The sequence below is a fragment of the Silurus aristotelis genome, assembly GCF_946808225.1.
Source record: "Silurus aristotelis genome assembly, chromosome: 7".
Taxonomy (NCBI): Eukaryota; Metazoa; Chordata; class Actinopteri; order Siluriformes; family Siluridae; genus Silurus; species Silurus aristotelis.
This window is the reverse complement of record NC_139580.1, coordinates 15,090,003-15,108,908: the sequence shown is the minus strand read 5'-3', so window position 1 is coordinate 15,108,908 and position 18,906 is coordinate 15,090,003. Positions and strand designations below refer to the sequence as shown.

The 18,906-nt window shown below is 36.2% G+C and overlaps 2 protein-coding genes across 3 annotated transcripts in view; both read left to right on the top strand.

The window, feature by feature from the left end:
* Positions 1-3,292, top strand: part of LOC310729404 (uncharacterized protein) — a 7,138-nt gene extending 3,846 nt beyond the window's left edge. Inside the window, exon 3 of the mRNA XM_083547538.1 lies at positions 3,158-3,292. Within this exon, the coding sequence (XP_083403664.1) occupies positions 3,158-3,185 (28 nt within the window). The 3' untranslated portion in view covers positions 3,186-3,292. The remainder of the gene's footprint in view (positions 1-3,157) is intronic.
* A 5,868-nt stretch (positions 3,293-9,160) lies between these two features.
* polg (polymerase (DNA directed), gamma) overlaps positions 9,161-18,906 on the top strand; it is an 11,716-nt gene continuing 1,970 nt past the window's right edge. Inside the window, exons 1-20 of one of the 2 annotated variants that reach the window (XM_083547537.1) lie at positions 9,161-9,292; positions 9,643-10,241; positions 10,563-10,758; positions 10,952-11,119; positions 11,546-11,692; positions 11,870-11,949; positions 12,060-12,242; positions 12,355-12,512; positions 12,696-12,816; positions 12,905-13,129; positions 13,417-13,534; positions 15,081-15,158; positions 15,308-15,406; positions 15,509-15,669; positions 15,787-15,840; positions 15,935-16,052; positions 16,993-17,128; positions 17,639-17,885; positions 17,965-18,087; positions 18,261-18,432. In XM_083547537.1, coding sequence (XP_083403663.1) covers positions 9,676-10,241; positions 10,563-10,758; positions 10,952-11,119; positions 11,546-11,692; positions 11,870-11,949; positions 12,060-12,242; positions 12,355-12,512; positions 12,696-12,816; positions 12,905-13,129; positions 13,417-13,534; positions 15,081-15,158; positions 15,308-15,406; positions 15,509-15,669; positions 15,787-15,840; positions 15,935-16,052; positions 16,993-17,128; positions 17,639-17,885; positions 17,965-18,087; positions 18,261-18,432 — 3,150 coding nt within the window. In that variant the 5' untranslated portion in view covers positions 9,161-9,292; positions 9,643-9,675. Of the gene's footprint in view, positions 9,293-9,642; positions 10,242-10,562; positions 10,759-10,951; positions 11,120-11,545; positions 11,693-11,869; positions 11,950-12,059; positions 12,243-12,354; positions 12,513-12,695; positions 12,817-12,904; positions 13,130-13,416; positions 13,535-15,080; positions 15,159-15,304; positions 15,407-15,508; positions 15,670-15,786; positions 15,841-15,934; positions 16,053-16,992; positions 17,129-17,638; positions 17,886-17,964; positions 18,088-18,260; positions 18,433-18,906 lie in introns of both variants that reach the window. The other variant, XM_083547536.1, reaches the window with a different exon arrangement.

Below are 18,906 nucleotides of genomic sequence, written 5' to 3'. Positions count from 1 at the left end.
TCTATTATATCCAGTTTATTAAATCCAGTTGTGGCTTTTCCTTTAAAGGATAAATATCTCCAGTTAACAGGGCAAATAGCTAGAGATATGATGCTGTAACAACTGTCAGTGTGCACATACCATAGACTGTGATAATCTGCTGTAGAAACACTTGAGAATAAAATTAGATAGAAAAAAAGGTGACATAGACACTGTGAATCAAAAAGATGAGTTGGTTGGTGTGTTTGGGAGGATGAAGGGGAGGGGGAGGCATGTGATGCTGATGGCGAGATGAGGCGCCATGTTTAGTTCTCTCTTTATGCTACTGTATAAATGAGCACAATGGTTTGGTAGCAACCGGGTAAAGATTTACATGCGTTTGGTTATTTTTTAATATTTAATGATTCACTTTCTGAACAGGGGTCTTTAATTAAATGGTAAATAATGTATACAAAATTGCTCATTTGTTTAAAGTTTCAGAACAGGATTGCACATCATCTTATACTAACATCCACACCACTTCAATCAAGTGCACACATTAGCTCAAATTTAGGTCAAGTGCCTGTGGGATCAAACAGTAAGTCTTTGTGTGTCACAGGGCCAAAGCTTATAACTCTCATTAATGAGGTACAGTAAATCCTCTAAAGGAAAAGAGGAAAAGCTCAAGAACAATTGGAATTGCTCAAATCATTATATATAACTTTGGTGTAGGCTATTCACATCAGTACATTTTGAGAAAAAAAATAAACTGCATCCATACCTCACATGTGAAAGCTGCACTTAACACGAAGTAACACGCACACATGCATGTGCACACACACACACACGCGCACACACACACACACACACACACACACACACACACACACGCACACACACATTTGTGTCCTTAAGGGTGGAAGGGTTTTAGTATGAAAATGGGACTCTTATAGCTTTAATATTGTTCATTTATTGTTCACATAAAGTCATGCCTCTTAAATGTGCATAAATGTGGATTGACAGCAATGAGGACATAAAAGGTTTGGCATGAATATTGAACCACCCTCATATGCCATTCAGAGCATTGGATGACATCCAATGTATGTCAAGTATAATCTTTAGTTAAGACTAATCTCTTGCAAAGGATGCCTTAAGTATCTCCAAGGAAGATAGAGATGTTCCTCTAGTCTAGGCTTTGCAGATTAGTAGTTGTCTGCATGAAAGGTGCATAGGTAGAGGTTATTCTTTAACTAAAATCAGGAGACGTGTCTGTGTTAACCAGAGTACAGTTAACCACCAATGATCCACGGTTCGGAACCTCGTAGCTTGAAAAATTAGCAGGTTCTTATTTGGAACCTCACTAAAAGCAAGTTATTTGAACATTTGCAGAAATCCACAGCAGGACCCTATGTTCAGGAACGTTAGGAATAACATTTTAAACTATGCTTTCACTGACAAATTTCATAACTTTAAAAAAAAAAAAAAGCATTATTGTATTAAAGTGACATAATGTCTAGATTACTTCACTAAGGTATCATAGTAAAACATATGACAAGGAATTAAACACAATCACTTTTATTAAATATTTTAAATCAGTAATTAATCATTACAAAATAATTGCTAAATAAAAGATTATTATAGAAGATCAAATTGAATAAACACTATTAAATAGTCAACCATAAGAGATACGTTAAAAATATTATGTGAAGTAAAACTCTGTTGTAGAGCTGCATATCTGCATTTGAAATGCATGCAGAAAAAAAACTTTAAGCCATTCATCAAGTTCAAGTTCAGTGCTGTAGAGGCATCCTGTCTGTAGCCTGTCTGTAGTCATATAGCCCTTTCTCTCTCCATATCTCTCTGTCTTCCCTCTCCGAGGGAGAGCTGTTCACCCTCTGACCTGTGTGAAGGTTGCTATGGGAGGAAGGCTGGCTGCTTCAGTAATGTGGCTGTGAAAAGGCAGTGCTGTCAGGGCCATCTCAAGATGTGTGCCCCCCTCCACTCCTCCGCAGCTGGGCACAGCCCCAGAGCCTGGGAATGTCAGAGCCTTGGGTTCATCAGACACCCCCTAACCCACAGAACCCCCTCTGAGACATCCTCCTCCCACAGCTCCAGTCTAGCCATAGTTTCAACTGGCTGTCTACAGCCAAATCTGTACCCTAGTTTATACAGCGCTCATTTCCAGTGCAAGGTGTGCTTTAGGGTCACCCAAGAGTATATAACATCTCAGAACCAGAACTATTCCCTGCTTTTTCTCTCTCTGTGTGTGTGTGTGTGTGTGTGTGTGTGTGTGTGTGTGTGTGTGTGTGTGTGTGTGTGTACTTAATTACTCTGCCTTTTAATGCTTTACATCTGAAAGTGTACTGTGTATAAAAAATAACATTACTTGCATAATTGTGCTTAAAAAGTGAGAATTGAGAGTTAGCCAAGAAACACTAGTTGGCTGTCTTCTGCACAGACTTTATGTTTAAAGCGTGTATCTGTGTTGTGTGTATATGCATGTGTGTGTGGTGTGCCCTTGTAGGCTGCATGCATGTTTTCACTATCCATTCTACTCTTGCTTGCTGCTGGGAGGGGACAGAGAAATAAAAGAAAAGTGATTTGCATAAGCTGCATGGAGTCCAAAGAGTGATGAAAAAACTAATATCAGAGACCAACCAAAAGAAAAAAGGAGAAACCCTGTGCTTGACAAAAAGGAAAGAGAAAGGCTGTGTTTGCATGTGAGATGGAATGAATTTGACAGAAAGGGTCTGATCTGCTCCCCTACAGTGATAAAAGCAACTGGATCATCTGTGTATAATTTTAAAACTGTGACATAGTTGACACACTATTTACAAAGAATTATTGTAATACAGGAAAAGAACGATTGGTTGGGAATGGGAGAAATACATGGACATATACTATCACTATCATTTTGGTTCTACTGTGAGTGTGACAATAATAATAATAATAATAATAATAATAATAATAATAATAATAATAATAATAATAATAATAATAATAATAATAATAATGTTTTAAAAAAATATAAAAATAATAATAATAATAATAATAATAATAATAATAATAATAATAATAATAATGGCTCATTGTATTCTACTGGTTTAAAAAAAATTGCTTACATATATGATATTCTAATTATTTGAAACTTTTACTATAACACAGTAATATGTTTGTTTGTTTCCTTTCTGTTTTATAGATGGCTGTCTATTAAGATGGTGTGGTAACAGCAGAAGACACTGGAGGACATGATGCAAAATGAATTAGAAATATTTTCTTGCCATGAAAAATATATATACAAAAATATATACAAATCACAAAGACACAATCTGTATTTGTATATTTTGCTTTGAGTTTGTTTATTTATTAGACTGTAATTTCTTTGTTCTGCAAAAAAAAAAAATATATATATATATATTGTATGTCCAGATTGTTTTCCTTTTTTTCCTTTTTTTTTTTTTTACCTGTGTGCAATATAAATAAAGACTGTTTCTGAAAGTTACTATCTGTGAGTTTTTTATGAGACAAACAGCCAAGAGGAAATTCAGACAAAGATTTAGGACAGTTGTGTGAAAATTTTGTGAACTGCATTCAGCACCTTGGACAGCTAACAGCGCTGTAATGTAACCAATAGAAATAAGGATTTTTACGAAAATAATACATTGTGTGGATCGAAAATGAATGTCAAATGATGTATAATAATAATAATAATAATAATAATGATAATAATAATAATAATAATAATAATAATAATAATAATAATAATAATAAATAAATAAATAAATGCTTAAATATATACAATATAAGTATTTATTAACCGAGTAAGCCAAAACCATCCTTTGAAAGCTTGTAGTATTTGGTAATTTGTTTCCTTTTTTTTTTTTTTTTGCTGGTAAAGGGAATACAGAAAATTAAGTGAGAGTTGCTTTACATGCATTTTTTTGTCTGAGGTCTGCTGGACGCACTCAAAAGGCTGTGAAGGTGTAGATTTGCTGTAATAACCCGCTTAAAGGCTAAACTGCAAAGGAAAATGAATGAACAGCACAAAGCACTGATATTGCGATATTCATATAAAAGGAAATTTTAAATAGAGACCTGAAATATAATAAAACAAGCTTTATCGATCTGTAAAATACAAACAACTGACCATTATTTTGGAAGCTTTATATGCACACCATTCTATATCATATAGCCCTAATTCACAGTTGCTTTGTTTTTGCCACTTTTTTGAAGCTTTCTAAAAAATTATTTTTCAAAATAATTTCTTAATATTTCTAGCGCACTTTTGTCAATCTTTTCCTGCTGTTGCACACTTTATGTAAATCAGTTTTAATATTGCAGTAACCTACACAGAATACAAAGTCTAAATCTAAATGTAACTGATTACATTAAACAATTTAATTTTCTATGACATCACTCTGACAAAAATAAATGTCAGCATTATTTTAAAGAGAGTGGACTGAATGAGGCTCACAGTTACACAGTCTGTTCTTCTGATTACACAGCAACATGATCACAAAAATAATGCAAGACAATCATTTTCTCAGATTATTCAATGTAGGCTTGATGTAGAAGGATATGCGTATTATTTAAGATAAAACAAAAGCAATGATGGTGCACTTCTTTTTTAATACGTTTATATCAAAATGTGAACGTGTCTATGTCCTCGTACAGATATACGGATATGGCAAAACACATCCAGGCAGGTCTGTTTCAGAAATCAGGGTGTTAATGGGGTCTCCAGTATTGACCTTGACTGCCTTTTGGTCTGATTCGTTAAATGGACAGTTCACTGACCAAGTTTGACATTGACCTGGGCTGAATGGAGCTTTAGTGATGATGTGGTGTTATTTTTGACAGGAACTGGCTGGTGGCAGTGTCCCCGGCCAGTCCCTAAAGGACAATAAACCAGGCCAAAGGTCTCCATCGGCCAAAGGTTAGAGTGAGAGGTTAAGGACCAGTAATTAAGTGGTGATTTCCTTTTTTATTCCCTCGTGAGCATTGAGCTGCCAATATGGTTGCTTCTTTTACAAGGCCACTAAATGAACATGTGATATTCAACTACAAGTTAATAACCTCTACAGAGCTAGTCTACTGCACAGCACAGATTCTGTAAAAAAAAAACCTGTAACAAAAAAGCCCCTAAATGTAGATAGAAAGATACATACCTATTTTCATTTATGTTTATTTCTATCTATCTATCTATCTATCTATCTATCTATCTATCTATCTATCTATCTATCTATCTATCTATCTATCTATCTATCTATCTATCTATCTATCTATCTATCTATCTATCTATCTATCTATCTATCTATCTATCTATTTATCTATCTATCTATCTATCTATTTAGCTAGCTAGATATCTATATTTTGGTGTTGTTTTATTGTCTATTATTAAGGCTATAAACAGTATTTATAAAGTTAAACTATTATATTATCTGTTGTAACATATAACCGTGTATGTTTTTCATGTCATACATCATACTTTTTAATGTGCTGTTCACGGGTCAGTTTGGTCGATGTTCATTTAAGATTTAATCTTCAATATAAATCTATTTTTTTTATTCTTTTTGATGCTCTAAGAAAAGTTTATGTGATTATAGGCTTGCCACATGGGATTATGTGGGTAATATCACAGGAAAAACATTTTAAAGTGCATGAATTTTGGGTAAGCACATGCAACACCATTTAAACGACTTATGACAACTGTTAGAAAATCACATGGCTAAACCATGTCCTACACGTGCAGAACGTTGGAGAAAAATAAACAGTGAATGAATATTGCAAGTGGGAATGAAAACAGGTGTTAGTTTCACTTGATTTATTTTTGTAAGGGGCACCTTTTTGCGTGTAAATTGTATTTGCTTTTAGTGTGTTAAATCAATTGTTGGAATATTTTACCAGAAAACCCTGAATGGCTGCAGTGAACAAGACCTGTTTGTTTTTGTGAGCCAGACTGCCTCTGTGCTGCTGAGGATGTAGTGGGTTTGATAAGTTAGCATAAGAATGGTGTCGGGGCTTGCGAACTGCTCTGACCTCTTGACCTCTCCCTCTGAGGACATGAATAGCATGGCTCAGGGCCTTGAAGGCCTTTTCACGCGCTCGAAGACGTGCCTAAGCTCCTAAACATGGTGCTTTAACGAGTGAACGGCGATTACACCCACTGCCAGTAGTTTGTTTAAAGCCTCTCCCATAGAGACACATAGCCAGAGACAGACTAGGCGGTCTGATCTAAAACAACGGCCTATTTACTGGGAAAACTGTGGACTAGTCTGTAGTCTTGATCAGTTTAGGGAATCCCCTAAGAGTGTCTACATTAGTGAATTTAATAGAAAATAAAAATAGTGATACGTACTTTAAAACAATAATTCCTAACCAATATCAAATTTCATATATTTGCAGACAAACTCAGAAAAGGGAAACTAAACTGTGTCTTTCCTCATTGTGGTGGCACCATCAATCCCACACCCTTTATACATTTTACCTGTAGTTTATTCTCTGTTCTAAAGTCCAATATAACACCATTTTGAAAATACATATCAAAGCTACAGTAATCTTTTTGACAATACCACCCTACTACAAGGAAAAGTAAAAATTAATAAAATTGTATTAGTGTATATTTTAAACAAAATAAATGTATTTTGCATTGTGATTAAAGAATAATTCTACATATAAGGCACACAAATATATATACAAATAACTACCAAAACCAATGTACTCTGATCATGAAATCGTTGTGTTTACAGATTTTTTAGTAATTCGGTCCATAGTTAAAAATCTTAAGTTGGGACCAAAGGGTCATTTTTTTCCACTAACGTGTTTAAAAATCTGCCTGCCTAAAGACATAAATCAGTTTCTGTGGCCCTTAGAAAGACTGAAGAATTTCTGGTTAGGTCATTTTATATTGTTTTAAGAATTAAGGTGTTTCCTGAATTGATTCTAATAAGTGTTTACATTATGTAAAAGGTTTTGTTGATGGTAATGGTAATGTTTTTGGTTTATTTATTTTATTGTGACTCATTAAAAAATAATAGCAAATCTAGTTAAAAACTCACATTTTAAATTGTCCAATATAAACACACAATCATTTATTTTTATCGCACCTGAATTTTTTTAAAGAGATTTAATTTTATTATTGAAAGACTACCCAGAACCAGAGAAATTTAAATCGGTCGCTCTATTTGGGTGCATTGATTAGAGGTTTACATTTCAGCAGGATTTGTAAACTATTTTCAGGGGGAAAAAAACATAAATGTGTTTATTTGAGAAAGTGCATTTGTTAAACAAATTGTCATGTTTGTATATGGAGACTTTGGTCAGGTCTGCACAATGAAATGTCTACCGCTGCCTATTCTTTTCTTATGACCTGTATAGGCTTTGCTGTGCGCTTGTGTGAAACGACCCTGACCCCTGCTGGTTTCATATAAATATTGCACCATCCTGTTTTAAAATAAACGAGCCAATGGAAAATCTAAGAAGCTGTTTAGAGGAATTAGTGTAGCTGCTGTTCATTATATTACCAAGCACAAGTTGATAATGTGCATGTGATCAGATGTAATGGAGCACAATGTTATGATATGTGATATGTGCTATGTGCAGGCCTTGCTAAAAATCTCTGTCTTATCAGAATTACATAATAGAAAGTTATGTGTCATCCAATCTTTGAATTCTTTAACACACAGTTAACCGAGCCAATTAAGATGTTTTATCTGGTTTTGATGAGATATATAGCTGGATATCATCAGCATAACAGTGGAAACTAATCCAATGACTTCTAATAATATTTCCCAAGGGAAGCATGTATATTGTGAAAAGCAGGGGTCCTAGAACTGAATCTTGTGGCACCCCATCATTTACTTGCATTAACCTGAATAGTTCTCCATTTAAATCTACAAAATGGTAACAATCAGACAGGCAGAACTTAAACCATCTTAATGCCTGTCCCAGAATGCCGATGTAATACTGTAAGCGATCCAGGAGAAGGTCATGATCTATAGTGTTGAATGCAGCACTAAGATCTAGAAAAAACGGGGCCTAAAACCTGACTGAAACTCTTCAAATATATTGTTTCCTTGTTAGAAGGAACATAACTGGGCAGACACAATCTTTTTTTAAATCTTAGACATAAACGGAAAATTTTAAATGGTTCTGTAATTTGATAGAGTAATTTGAATCCAAATTTGGTTTCTTAATGAGGGGCTTAATAACTGCCAATTCGAGCGGTTTAGGGACATGACCTTAATATAGTGAGGAGTTAATAATATCCAGAAGAGGCTCACCAGCTGTATGTAACACTTCTTTCAGTAGTTTAGTTGGAATGGGATCTAACAGAGATGTTGTTGATTTGGCTTTGATGATGACATCATACAGCTCTTCCTGACCTATACTTGTAAAGCAGTGTAATTGTAATTGTGGAGTTTCCGGTGAGACTGGATCACAAAATGCTCCTCAATTGTGTTTCTAATACTTTCAATTTTTTCAGTCAAAGTCCTCACTACTAAACTGTGATTCAGATACCTGATTTGTTGTTAATTTAGTCACTGTACTAAAAATGAACCTGGGGTTGTATTTGTTGTTTTCTATGAGTTTGCTCAGTCGCTCAACTCTAGCAGCGTTTAGCGCCTGTCTGTAGCTGAGCATACTGTCTTTCTCATACCTCCAATTTAGTTATTAAATCCACAGCATATTAACAAGAAATAACTATCAACAATTACAAACAAATGGAAGGCATCTGACATTGTGTATTATATCCATGAATGCAGCGACAACCCTAGCTATTTATTCTGCTTGTGCTGTTTACCTTATCTATCATCTGCTGAATAATAAATTTATTCTAAATGTTTTTTGTACGCAGTTGTAACATTTTTAAGTCTATTACATTGACTGATTTTAGAAAAAAAAATGTCATTCTAAAACCAAAAGATTAAAAAGCGACCCCGGCAGGACTCGAACCTGCAATCTTCTGATCCGAAGTCAGACGCCTTATCCATTAGGCCACGAGGCCTATAGTGAGTTGTAGAAATTCTCGCTTTTATGCGTATGCGTATTTTTTTAATCCAATTTAATGTCCACTTATGCAGGATTTATATGTGTTTTAATTATTAAATATACATGCGATACTGTACACATTTGATCCGTAATTATTATTATTTTTATCCACCAAAAAATGTCCAAACAAAGCTACCAGTCTTAGCCACGCAGTGTCGCTGTATAAGAAACGGAGCAGTAGAAGACAGCTAAGATGGCTACATGGTCAGTGTTGTGTGATGTTCCAGAGCCCCAGGTTGAAATTAAAGCACGGTCTGAACACGCGGGGATGAATAACACTGTGGTGAGGAACACAATGATGTTTCAATTTGAATATTTTTTAAGCAGGACGGTAATTTAGGCGCATTCTGCTCTCTGTAAATCGCAGTTACACGTGTAAACCCGCTACATGCTGAAGTTTGCAAACAAGAGCACATTATAAGTTTTTAAGGAAACATGTTATAACGATGCTCCTGTCAGTATGATCCAGTGGACTTTCACTTTTGTAGTGTTTGGAAAAACAGGGTTTTTTTTGGGGTTGCTGCTTTAAAAATAAGTTTTCATGGATGATACTTATATTCATTTTTCATAGTTAATGGTGTGCATTTGTGTATTCGGCATATATTTATTATATCTATTTATTTGACTTATCAGAATGTGAATCACCCAAAAGCAAACTGAGGAAAGATGCTCCGTCTGGTGTCTCCTGGGAGGAGATGGAGATGCCCTTCAGCGGCTCTGCGGAGACAAAGGTGCTCAGCTGCAGGTGAACCCAAAGGGCAGGAGCGCTCCACCCAGACCCGTATGAACCCCCTCAACATCCAGATGCTTTCCAAGAATCTGCACGAGCAGATTTTTTGTTCCTCAACAGTAGAGTACTCAAGCGAGGGCATAAAAAGAAGCATAGGGCATTTAGAGAAGCATAATCTCTGGGGAAAGGAAGCACCGTTGTTGAGTGATGTGGAGCTGAAGTTACCAGATATGTATGGCAAAAACATCGATGACCACTTTTGCAAACTTGCACAAAAGCAAAGCCTGCCTTATTTGGAGGCAGCCAGGCTTCTGCAGCAAGCACAGCTTCCTGACATGCCCCTGCAGTGGGTTTGGGAAGTGGGCTGGGTGAGGTACTGCCCAAATGGAGAACATATGAAGGTGGATTTTCCAGAGGAGAACGCTCTGGTTTTTGATGTGGAAGTCTGCATGGCTGAGGGCCACTGTCCCACACTGGCGGTGGCTGTTTCTCCAAATGCTTGGTGAGATGTAAACTCTAACTCGGTTGGCTGCAAATGGGCCGGTTGGCTGCAGGTTTGTAATCATAACAAGCAGGAGTCATACCTGCCAGTCTATTAAAGGACAATGTCAACCAGTTTAACATTTAGAATTGGGTGAGACTCAATACTCAATACTTAACTGAAATGAAAACCTGCAGCCACTGCACTGCTTTGTGGATAAAACTGGACACACCCATTTAAACACTAATACATACAGTATTTCTGCTAAACTGAAAATAAATTTATTTAAATTTTATTATGAAACGAATTATTGGGCTTTTTATCTGATGATGAATACCCTAGGTACTCATGGTGCAGTAAAAGGCTGATTGAGGAGCGGTACAGCTGGTCCAGTCAGCTGACGCCAGCAGACCTAATTCCTTTGGAGACTGCAGCCAACTCCAGCAGGCCTCCAGGTGGACACTGGCAGGAGAGACTCACAGTGGGACACAATGTCAGCTTTGATCGAGCACACATTAAAGAGCAGTATCTCTTAAAGGTACACATTTGTCATTGATGTGTTTCATATATCAAATACAAATTTTCCACATTGATCACACTTTTTATTGTTTTCCTGACTGATTGCTTTAGTTTATATTTATTGAATTATTTATTTATATCTAAATGACACCTATAATATATGCAGGGTTTGCTGATTTAGTAATTGAGTATATACCGTTGCTCATGAACAGGGCTCCAAGATGCGTTTTCTGGATACAATGAGCCTCCACATGGCTATCTCAGGGCTGACGGGTTTCCAGCGATCCCTCTGGATGGCCAGCAGGCATGGCAAGAAAAAAGGATTGCATGAAGTCAAGCAGCACATTAAGAAGCTTGGACGTCGTCCTGAGGGTCCAGCGGTTTGTGGACTTATTACCGTATTACTATAAACTAGGTCTATACAATAATTGCTGGAATGATGATCATGATTACTTATCATAATTATTCTTAATATATTGTTTTTATATTGATATCATTATTCAGACAACTATGGCTGTTGTATCTTAATTACACTTTATCACAGCCAGACATCAATGTTATTGATAGGTAATATTCCTTCACCTTTATAAATCTATGATGTTTATTGACAAGATTAGCACAATTAAATGTATGTATGCATATCATTAAATGAATATCTTAAGAGTTTGCAACCAGACACTGAGCTAAATCAGCATAATGATCACATTATATATCATTTTATAACCCTGCAATTTTTTCATGAATCCTGGTGAATGTAAACAATCATTTAAATGATGATGTATCTGTTTCTGTGTGCTGTTTCCTAGATCGGTTCCTGGGACTGGGTCAGTATAAGCAGTATAAATAACCTAGCTGATGTCCATGCCCTCTATGTTGGAGGGGATTCTCTGGAAAAAGAAGCCAGGAATATTTTTGTTAAGGGCAGCATGAGTGATATTCGGAGCAATTTCCAGGTAAAAGAACACCTAGAAGTTTTTCATATATTGTCAGCATTTAATGTATATACCCATGCTCTGAATCACAATCAAAGTCTCTTAAAAACAAAAAAAAAACAACGATAGGTTTACAAATGTACTATGTGATGAATTTATAAATTATTAATTACCTTTTTACTAATTTTATGCTCACAGGAGCTTATGCAGTATTGTGCAAGAGACGTTCTGGCTACTCATGAGGTGTTTATTCAACAGTTGTCCCTCTTCATGGAAAGGTATGATATTCCACATATACTCTTCACATATATTTCTCCCTAAACTAACAAACAGTTCAACCTGTCAATAAACCTGTTGTTTATTTATTTATTTTTTCTTTTTGATATAGGTGTCCCCATCCAGTAACTTTTGCAGGAATGCTGGAGATGGGTGTTTGCTACTTGCCTATCAATCAGAGCTGGGATCGGTATTTGGAGGATGCCCAAGACACATATGAGGAGCTTCAAAGAGAGATGAAGAAGTCTCTGATGATTCTTGCAGATGATGCCTGTCAGTTACTGCAGGACGACAAGTAATGGCCATCTTTATGCTTCCAATAAGTGTTTTATTATAGATAGTTTATTAAAAACTTAATTTCACATGTAAGAATTAATGTAAGTACATCTACTTGAACGTCATGTAAGGTACAAGGAGGATCCTTGGCTTTGGGACTTGGAGTGGGATGTTCAGGAGTTTAAGAAGAAGAAAATAACTATGAGTAAGAGAAAGCAGGCAAAGCTAGAAACTGAAAAAGCAGCAGTGGCATCTGCATCTGGCAACCTGAAGAAAGAGTGGGATGAAGGTATGACATAGCTATTAAAGTACAATATGTGCAAACTATTATTATGTGCAACATAGTGTTTATGTGAGTCTCTGTGAAGTCATTCATTCAATAACATACTGTGTGATGTGTTTCTTTTTATTATTTTTTTATCCGATTTTTTGAAAATAACATTGTTGCATGATTTTATATATATATCTGCAGATCCAGGACCTCCAGAGGAAGAGGATGAGATGAAGAACCCCAGCAGAGAGCTTGTGGAGCAGCTAAAGGGTACAGTGAACTGCCTGCCAAAGAGGAGACAGCACATGCCTGCACACCCTGGGTGAGTAAACACACATTTATTGCGGGTTATGCTCATGTCATTGGCTAATGTAACTTTTCTCCCTACTTTTCACATTTCTGTCACTTAGTTGGTACCGGAAGCTGTGTGTGAGGATGTCTGAGGAGGAGGAATGGTCTCCTGGAGCCACTCTGATCAGCCTGCAGATGCGAGTGACACCCAAGCTGATGGGCCTGACGTGGGATGGTTTTCCTCTTCACTACACAGAGAAACATGGCTGGGGCTACCTTGTCCCAGGACGAAGAGACAACTTGGAGACCCCAGAGGACACGGAAGGACCGATATGTCCCTACAGGTAAGTAATTGTCATTACTCTGCTTTTTAATTTAGCATTTTGTGAGCATTTATGAAATCCAAATCAGTAAGAGGATCCATTATACTTAACACTTAACTGCATCCCACATTTAATAAATAAAATTATATAATTTGTTAACATTTGGCATTATTCTTATTATATCTTTTTCTTCTTCTTCTTATCATTATTATTATATTATTACTTTATTTAGTATTTTAGTATTATGTAATACATTTTCGCTTTATGGGTTTGAAATGGAATTTTTTTTTGGTATTTGCCATCTGTAGGGCGATTGAAAATACCTACAAAGAATATTGTGAACAGAAAGGGAAGGAACAGCCACAGTGTCTGGACAGTCTGCCCTCAGATGACCTTATGCTGACTGACAGCAGCGTGTGGCAAACAGTAAGAACCTGGATGAGATGCAAGTTATTTGTAGGGCATTGCTTACATTGTTCACAATTGGTATAATATGATCATATAGATTATTTTGGGGAGATTGCAGGCAACCAGAGAACCTGAAGCAAAATCACCCAGAAACCTAGTACAGAGCGTAGACAATGCTACCCACTATGCTTTTGGTGCCATCATTAGATTGAAATGCAAGCGAATGAAGCCTAGCATTTCTTGCTCTAGACTAGTCATCTTTTACAGTCACAGATATTATGTAACATTGAACATTCCAAATTCTTCTTGCATATATCAAAAAATACTTTATTTTTAAGAAACCAAACTGTCTGATAGAAAACAGACACAGAAGCTATCATATGTTGTAGCTGTGTACTTAAACAATATGAATACTATCATTATATGAAATAGTTTTTCCAGCATACATTGTATCTCAACCAACCTTCTTGAATATGACTTTGGTTATTCTTTGGTAGTTTCACCGGTTTTTAAGTCACGGTTTGGTTAGATTTCGGTACATTTAGGGGAAAGAAATGCAAAACATAAAATTGCTTGTCGTTTTCCATTAACGCACTTTATTATTATCAACATTTGAACAGTTTACATTTTTACAAACATTTTAATAAAATGCCTGCTTGGTTAAATAATTTATAAAATAATACTGTATATTTTATTAATAGAATAAATAAAATTTATGAAATACACTTTTTATTATATTGATATAATAAAATAAATTAATAATTATGAATAAAATTTTATAAATGGAAAAATTCAATATAATAATTTACATTTGTTAGAATTCACTTGGGGGTAACAGATGTGTGTGTGTGTATGATCTAAACTATTCTACTTTTTTTAGCATACATTAGCAAATGTCTTCATTCCTCCCATCCTTAATTCACTTTCTCCCTCAATATGTGTATTTGTCCGAATTTTCTAATAAAAAAAAAAAAGAGAAAGCCAACCAACTAGCCTGGTTAGGGTCTAACGCTAGCGCTATGGATTCTTTAGCGTTTTTATGCATGTGCAAAACAAATCTTATTTCTGGTACGGAGTGAGAAGCCACAGTGACACTGCGCTAACTCTAGAGTCTTTTCTTTGTTTTGTTTTTTAAGTTGGTAATAATATTTATAAAAATGCACTCAAAGTGCAATGGGGAGACTAAACAAACATGTGTATCGAACCTAAAGCCCTGTACCGAAACATTTCGGTGGAAATACACGTACACCTCTAATTAGAAATGTGCAACACTGATTAAATTTCTGAACCCTTTGATTTGAAGGTAATATAAAGTGTGAGACTTTAATACAATGATACAAATAATCTGCATTTATCAAGAAATACACATTACAACTTTTATGTATGAGGTAATCTTAAGACTGTGATTGTTCTAAAAAATGAAGCTAGTACAGTTAGTTCACTTACATTTCGTACTGAATTACTGTTGGTTATCTAAAGAGTTAAATCTCTTACAGAAGTAAATCTGAACATTAGGGAATATTGTGATTGTGAAAATTGTGTGTTTATTTCTGTTGTCCTGTAGGTGGAGGAGTTGAGTCGGCTGGAGGCCGTATCTGAAGATGAAGCATTGCCACAGACAGTGAGGGTCAAAAAGACCAAAGTAAATTTCCATTTAAGGCACAGACTAACAAGCATTTGCATAATTAAGTATTTAAATATAAAAAAAACCCAGATTCTCAATATTCTATTTTTAAGTAGTGATATTTAACATTAAAAATTTCCCTTGTTTATATCTAAATGATATAGCAGAGTATGGACTCAGCTCATGAATGTCCCTATCACCATGGTAATGGGCCATACAATGATGTCAACATTCCAGGATGTTGGTTTTTCAAGCTACCTCATAAGGTGATCTGAGGCACTCAGTTGAAGATTTGATTATATGAATGAACACTGCTCTGCATGCACAGCCCTGTTGAGTGTGACTTTAGCAGTGATCTTATTTGTCAGGATGGGAATGAGAATAACGTGGGCAGCCCTTTCTCTAAAGATTTTCTGTCTAAAATGGAGGATGGAACCCTTCAGGCAGGCAGAGGAGGAACCAATGCAGCACGTGCACTGGAGATCAACAAAATGATCTCATTTTGGAGAAACGCCCACAAACGCATCAGGTACACTCCTGAGTGCTTTGCCAGTAATGGACTTGTGAAATTCCCTTTGGTCAGATCTTACTGACTTAAACTATTGTACATTCTTGTTATTGATTTTTTTTTTGTCTGTCTGTGAAGTTCTCAGATGGTTGTCTGGCTACGGAGGGGAGAACTTCCTCGCAATGTAATCAAGTATGTCAGTATTATTTTTCACAATTTTCTTATTACATTGTTGCTAAATCTCTAAAAAAAAACAAAAAAAAAAAACATTCTTTGACCTGCACAGACATGACGACTACAGTGAGGAGGGGCAATATGGTGCCATTTTACCGCAGGTTATTACTGCTGGGACGGTTACTCGCAGAGCTGTCGAGCCAACATGGCTTACCGCCAGTAATGCAAGGGTAAGAAAGGAAAAATCACCACCTTAATTGATCAAGTTCTAAAAGAGCAATTAAAGTCTTTTTTGTTTTATTATTTATTGATCACCAACCAATACAATTCTGAGGAAACATTGTATAAACTGATATCTGTAATAACAAGCATTACATTTATAACGTCTGAGAAGAAGCCAGAGTGAATATATTGAGCAACGTTTGCACAAGTATGATACAGTGGCTAAATAATGCAAAAGGTGAACATGTAAAGCAATTACAAACGTGTAAAAAATAATATACAAAATGTAGTTTTGCTCTTATTGGTTCCTGAACACTCTGTAGATCTTTCCTAAGTCCTGTTCTTGGTTTTAGACTGGTTTCTAAACTGACTATTGGTCTGTTTATATTTCTGGAGATAAACCTTCATTACATTTCTAATGTAGACTGCAAACACCACATTTTATTCTCCTGAAGAAACCACACACTCTGTACACAAACCACACACTGTGTTTGTGCCGCATTATTTAGGTGTTTTAAAAGCATTAAAGAGGAATAACCAGCGTTTCCTAAAACCAATTTCTTTTACAGTAGAGTAATGTCCAATGTGCTTGTATTGTTTTACTCACAAGTCCCTCTGACCTTGTATTAAAACAGGTCGGAATTCTGTTGTAAATGCAGAGCACAGAACGACAAATTATTCCAACTTTGTGCATGCATATTGTATGACCCCAAAATGATTATTACTCTAATTACAAAGCAATCACCAGTTTGAGTTCCCTGGGGCTTTCAGAGTCCTTGAATAACCACATCAAGGTTGTGTGGAGTTTAGAAGATCTACACTGCAACATTAATGTGTCCTTACTCACAGCTATGACGCACTAAAGGAATAGATTGACAGAAAGGCTTTAACTAAAGCTTTTTTAATTATCCCCTAAAAGCTTGTGTGTCCTTCTTGGTGTTTTTGCAGCGGGACCGTGTAGGCAGCGAGCTGAAAGCAATGGTGCAGGTGCCCCCTGGTTATCACCTGGTGGGGTCAGACGTTGACTCGCAGGAATTGTGGATTGCAGCTGTGCTTGGAGAGTCTCACTTTGCTGGCTTGCATGGTGAGATAAGATGCCATATTGATTTGCTTTTCCATTTCCATTTGAGTCAAAGTTAATGTAGAGCAGGCAAACGCCCAGCTGCCTAGTTCAGCAATTTGTCAATATTTTATTATTATTACCGGCAAAATTGAATTTGCGAGATCAGCATTTCCCCCAAAATTTCAAACGTATCTTTAAAATGTAACACAAACTAGGTGGTAGCTCAGAGTGTACAATCAAACTACAGTTTTTTGTTTATTTGGGAAAGGATATTTATTCAGTATGAGTATTTTACAGTACATTGTAATCTGTTTAAATAATGGGGTAATTAATTAATCTGTAGTGACCTGTTTTCCATATAAAACACATGTGCAATTTTCCACAATATGCTACTAAAATCTCAGTGGATAAAATGCAGCCCACGTGGAATATCCTAAGACACATTGCCATGTTCCTGAAGAGAAAATTAAATAGATCATTTGATTGTTTGGCAGTTCAACAAATAATGGTTTTATTATTTGTGAGCTTCAGGTTGTACAGCGTTTGGGTGGATGACCTTACAAGGAAAGAAGAGTCAGGGCACAGACTTGCACAGCCGCACTGCAGATGCCGTGGGCATCAGCCGGGAGCACGCCAAAGTCTTTAATTACGGCCGCATTTACGGTGCAGGCCAGCCGTTTGCTGAGCGCCTACTCATGCAGTTCAACCATCGACTCAGCCAAGCTGAGGCAGCCAGTAAAGCACGCCAGATGTATGCCCTTACTAAAGGACTGCGCAGGTAGAACCGGTGAAGAGACGATTTTTCAAGCCAATCTTAATAATGGCGTTTATCTTGAAATAGAATTCATTTCAACCAGGTATCATCTGTCAGAGGAAGGAGAATGGTTAATTAAAGAACTGGGTGTGGATGTGAAGATGGATGAAGACGGGACTGTGTCCAGAGAGGAGTTAAGACGCATTTCAAAACTGCTGGGTCAGAGGTGAGATCACTAAACGTAGACTTAATTATCAAGTCTCAATTTTAATAAACCTTAAGAAGTTATTGTAGATCTTTTAGCTTTGGCTGACTTGATTCGTAGAGGTTCGGTAAGAAGTTATTTGGGAATATCATAGTCACTAAATTATGAAAACCTCTGAATAAAACTTGTTTTAGATCTCGGAGTAAGAGGAAGTGGGATATAGTGGGACGACGTGTGTGGAGTGGAGGTACTGAATCGGAGATGTTCAACAAGCTGGAGAGCATTGCTCACTCAGAGCAGCCATCCACCCCTGTGCTAGGCTGTAGAATCTCCCGAGCCTTGGAGCCAGCTGCTGTCAAAGAAGAGGTATTTTAATTTTTTAACAACAAACATTAGAACCCTTTACAAATTCAAATAGTTTACTGTTTAAGATGTACCGATTTCTGACATTGAAAAGTAGAAAGACTTCTTTGTAATTTTTGAAGCACTTTGCTAAATGTGAGAAATACTAAACCTAACCTTAACCCCTTTACAATAAAAAAAAATAATTACATTTACAGATACATGCTGTGAAAGTGGGTGGCAATTGGTTGTGATGATGCTAAAATCTAGCATGTTTATGTACGCAGTGACACCTCAATCCAAGCGTTTTTTTTTTTTTTTTTTTTTATGTTGATTGTATTTATTTTTTTTTACTTTTAAAGATGTGTTGCATAAAACAGAATGCTGCCAAATCTTCAATGCTCTAATCAATGTTTCATGCAGAGAGTCACTAGTCTTCATGCAATGTGAATTTGCAGGTCCTCAAACTTGAACTTTGGGCTGCAACTCCATAGTGCT